At 53.2% G+C, this 3,717-nt stretch overlaps 1 protein-coding gene across 1 annotated transcript; it reads left to right on the top strand.

Annotated features, from left to right (window-relative positions):
• The first annotated feature begins 937 nt into the window (after nucleotides 1–937).
• GP5 (glycoprotein V platelet) lies at nucleotides 938–3,006 on the top strand. The gene has a single exon (XM_031453526.2). It carries the CDS (start codon nucleotides 938–940, stop codon nucleotides 2,609–2,611), a length of 1,674 nt encoding a protein of 557 aa, XP_031309386.1. The 3' UTR covers nucleotides 2,612–3,006.
• The last annotated feature ends 711 nt before the right edge of the window (nucleotides 3,007–3,717 follow it).

Genomic DNA, 3,717 nt, shown 5'->3' with positions numbered 1-3,717 from the left:
ATAGAATTTAGTACAAGAAGCAATTAGTGTAAAATTACGTTTAGGAAACATTGTTTTGGCAGATTAGTATTACTGTGTGAAGTTGACAGATAATTCAATGCCATGATTACTAATTTTTAATTAAGCATCTTAGAAATGACAACTCTGCTTATGGCTCAATCAGAAATACTACTCTCAAATTCCAGCTCTGTGACTCTGGTTAAGTTACTTAACCTTTCTGTGCCTTACTCTCATCATCCTTTAATTGGGGATAACATCACCTACCTCATAGGGCTGTTGAAAGGATTAAATGAATTAGTTTAAATAAAGTGCTAAGAACAATACGTGGCATTAAGTGATAGGTATTATTACCTACTTTTCTCAGTGTAGCTAACAGGGTGTTCACTGTTTTGGTGTGTCCCTGTTTTAGTGAAGTAGGTACTGCAGATTCAGCATGATTGTGATAAAAGGAATCAGATGGTGATTGCTGCTGTTTTAACAGACTTGGCTGTTCCCTTCATGACTGTATGTTATAGCCACCTCGGGCTAACTTATAAAGTCAGAGAAGCAGGGCTCTTTTCACAATGGGCACAGCTCTGTGATGCCTGTGAGCTTGATTGTGGGGAAGATTAGCTGAATTCATTCTCTTTATGTAAAGGTGTAAGGGTATTGACTTTTGTATAGTTTGAAATGCTTTAATTTCAATACTTTGAACTGAGAGTGGAAAATCAGTAAAACAGAAGAATGAGACTCCCATAGTGTAGAATGAACGTCTTTTCACCACCGACGAAAATCAGCACTCGTAAGAGGAGACGTACTTGTGTGTCTGGGTAACATTCAAAGTCAGTGATAATCCTGGCGAAAGGATCATGCCTCTGCAGGGTTACGAGATCGAAATTCGAGCCTTTGCTCTTTTGTGTGCTGCCCACAGATCTGTCACTGTCGCCTGGTTTCAAACATGCTGAGGAGCGCTCTGCTGTGCGCGGCGCTCGGGCTCCTGCGCGTGCAGCCCTTCCCCTGCCCACCCGCCTGCAAGTGTGTCTTCGGCGACGCGGCGCAGTGCTCGCCGGGCAGCGTGGAGCGCATCGCCGGGCTCGGCCTGCCCACCAACCTCACGCACATCTTGCTCTTCCAAATGGGCCGCGGCGCCTTGCAGAACGACAGCTTCAGCGGCATGACGGTCCTGCAGCGCCTCATGCTGTCCGACAGCCACGTTTCCGCCGTTGCACCCGGCACTTTCAACGACCTGATAAATCTTAAAACTCTGAGGTTGTCGCGCAACAAGATCCCTCACCTTCCAGGTGCGTTATTGGATAAGCTGGTGCTCCTGGAACAGCTATTTTTGGACGGCAATGAACTCAAGGGCCTTGACCAAAACATGTTTCAGAAACTGGTTAACCTGCAGGAGCTCTTTTTGAACCAAAACCAACTCGCTTTCCTCCCTGCTAGCCTCTTCACACGCCTGAGGAACCTGAAATTGTTGGATTTATCGGAAAACAATTTGACGCATCTGCCCAGGGAATTGTTTGGGGCCCAGGTTAACCTTGAGAAACTTCTGCTCCACTCGAACCATCTCGTCTCTCTGGATTCGGGGCTGATGGACAGCCTGCGCGCCCTGATGGAGCTGCAGCTGGACAGAAATCACATCCGTTTCGTCGCACCCGGCGCCTTCGACCGGCTGCGAAGCCTGAGCTCTTTGACTCTTTCCAGAAACTGTCTCGATTTTCTGCCCTCCGCCCTCTTTCTTCATTTGCACAATTTGACCCTCCTGACTCTGTTCGAGAACCCGCTGGAGGAACTCCCGAAGGTACTCTTCGGGGAGATGGGCGGCCTGAGGGAGCTGTGGCTGAATGGCACCCGGCTGCGCACCCTGCCCAGCGCCGCCTTCCGCAACCTGAGCGGCCTAGGGACCCTGGGGGTGACACTGAGCCCGCAGCTGAGCGCGCTTCCGGAGGACGCCTTTCAGGGCCTGGGCGAGCTGCGGGTGCTCGCCCTGCGCTCCACCGGCCTGGCCTCTCTCCCCGCGGGCTTGCTGCGCGGCCTCGGCCGGCTGCGCCACCTGTCGCTGCGCGGTAACGTGCTGCGGACCCTGCCCCGCGCGCTCTTCCGCAACCTCAGCAGCCTGGAGGTGGTCCAGCTCGACCACAACCAGCTGGAGACCCTGCCTGGCGACCTGTTTGAGGCTCTGCCCCGGCTGGCGGAGGTTCTGCTGGGGCACAATCCCTGGCGCTGCGACTGTAGCATGTGGCCTTTCCTGGAGTGGCTGCGGCGGCACGCAAACCTCGTGGGTCGAGCCGAGCCGCCGCGGTGTCACGGCCCCGGGCCGCGCGCCGGCCTGCCGCTCTGGGCCCTGCCTGCCGGAGATCCTTGCCGGGATCCGCGGAGCCCGCCTTCCCTCGGGTCCTCCCAGCCCGCTGTCCCTGGTCGCGCTGCCTTGCGGCCCAATCGCTCCGAGTCCGGGGCGTGGGCCCAGCCGATGCCCGAAGGCAAACATCAAGACCGTAGCCTGTTCTGGGGTCTTTATTTTCTGCTTTTAGGGGCTCAGGCCGTAATAACCGGGATCATTATGTTTGCTATGATTGAACTCGGCAGGCTCTTTCGGAAATTAATCAGAGACCGCGCTCTTGTTTGAGACAACGGGAAAAACTTGCAATTAATTAAAACGTGACCAGAGTATTGTCAGACATGGATCTGGGGAGAGTCCAGATCGTTTTCCTCTCCCTTCTTACTCCTCCTCCGCCTTTCCCACCTCCTTCACTCCATCCCTCTATCTCCCCCTCTCTCCCACCTCCCAGTCTCCCCGCCAACAGTATCCTTTACTGTTGTAAATTGGGACTGCCTGCTTGCCTCAGTTTCCCCCTCCACCGTGTGCTCCCGGGGGCTTGGACTGTGTCGGCCCCTCCTTGTGCCCTCAGCGCCGTGCGGGGCGGGAGACGGGTCTCTTCAGCGTGTACAGGGAGGGTGCAGAGGAGCCAGCCAACTCCATGCCAGGGCCTGCCTCCCGCACCTGGTGGGTGACTGGTAAATGTTTGTGAAATCAATGAATAAAATGAATACATGGGATCCAGTGATGATGGCTTTTCCTAGGGGAGAGGATGGATTGCTCTCTTCATCTGCTTTATTTGAAAAGCAGAATTCTTCCAGTTCTTTCTTATCTGTTTCTCACTATATGTATCTCTGATCTCTGGGGTTCGGGAGAGAGCTCTGAACTCCATTCACGCAGAGCATCTTTTCAAAGTAGATCTACTCTGTGATAGGCTGAGAGAGAGAAAACACAGCCTGCCCTCCAGGATCTCAGCACCCATTGACAGAGCCCTTACAACGGGGTCTGGGCTGAGCGCAGAGGAGCGGGGGAGTGGCGGGCAGGAGGGCGAGTGGGACCGAGGTTGAGGCGGGTGGGTAAGGGTTGCTGATCCCCACTGTCCCCAGGGGCATGCCCGGAAAGCACTGCTCTGCTTGTTCACGTGGTCGGTGAGTTTACATCTGCTTCCTACAGGGGTGAAGTACGTCATTTTGACACTCGGTTGGTTTTCTTTTCCTGGAACTAAACGCTACCTCATTTCACAAGCATTTATGGAGCACCTGACAGTGACAGGTGTTCATGAATGTAATGATAAGCTTGGTTTCTAGTTTATTATGCTCAGATCACGTTCTCATTTATTCCAATTGAAAGCAGTAAAACCCTTGTTGCTTTAATTAGCTGTCTGCTTGTGAGACGCAGTGGTTAATACATGGGCT

This window comes from Camelus dromedarius, chromosome 2, assembly GCF_036321535.1.
Source record: "Camelus dromedarius isolate mCamDro1 chromosome 2, mCamDro1.pat, whole genome shotgun sequence".
Classification (NCBI taxonomy): domain Eukaryota; kingdom Metazoa; phylum Chordata; class Mammalia; order Artiodactyla; family Camelidae; genus Camelus; species Camelus dromedarius.
This window is presented reverse-complemented; position numbering and strand designations above follow the sequence as displayed.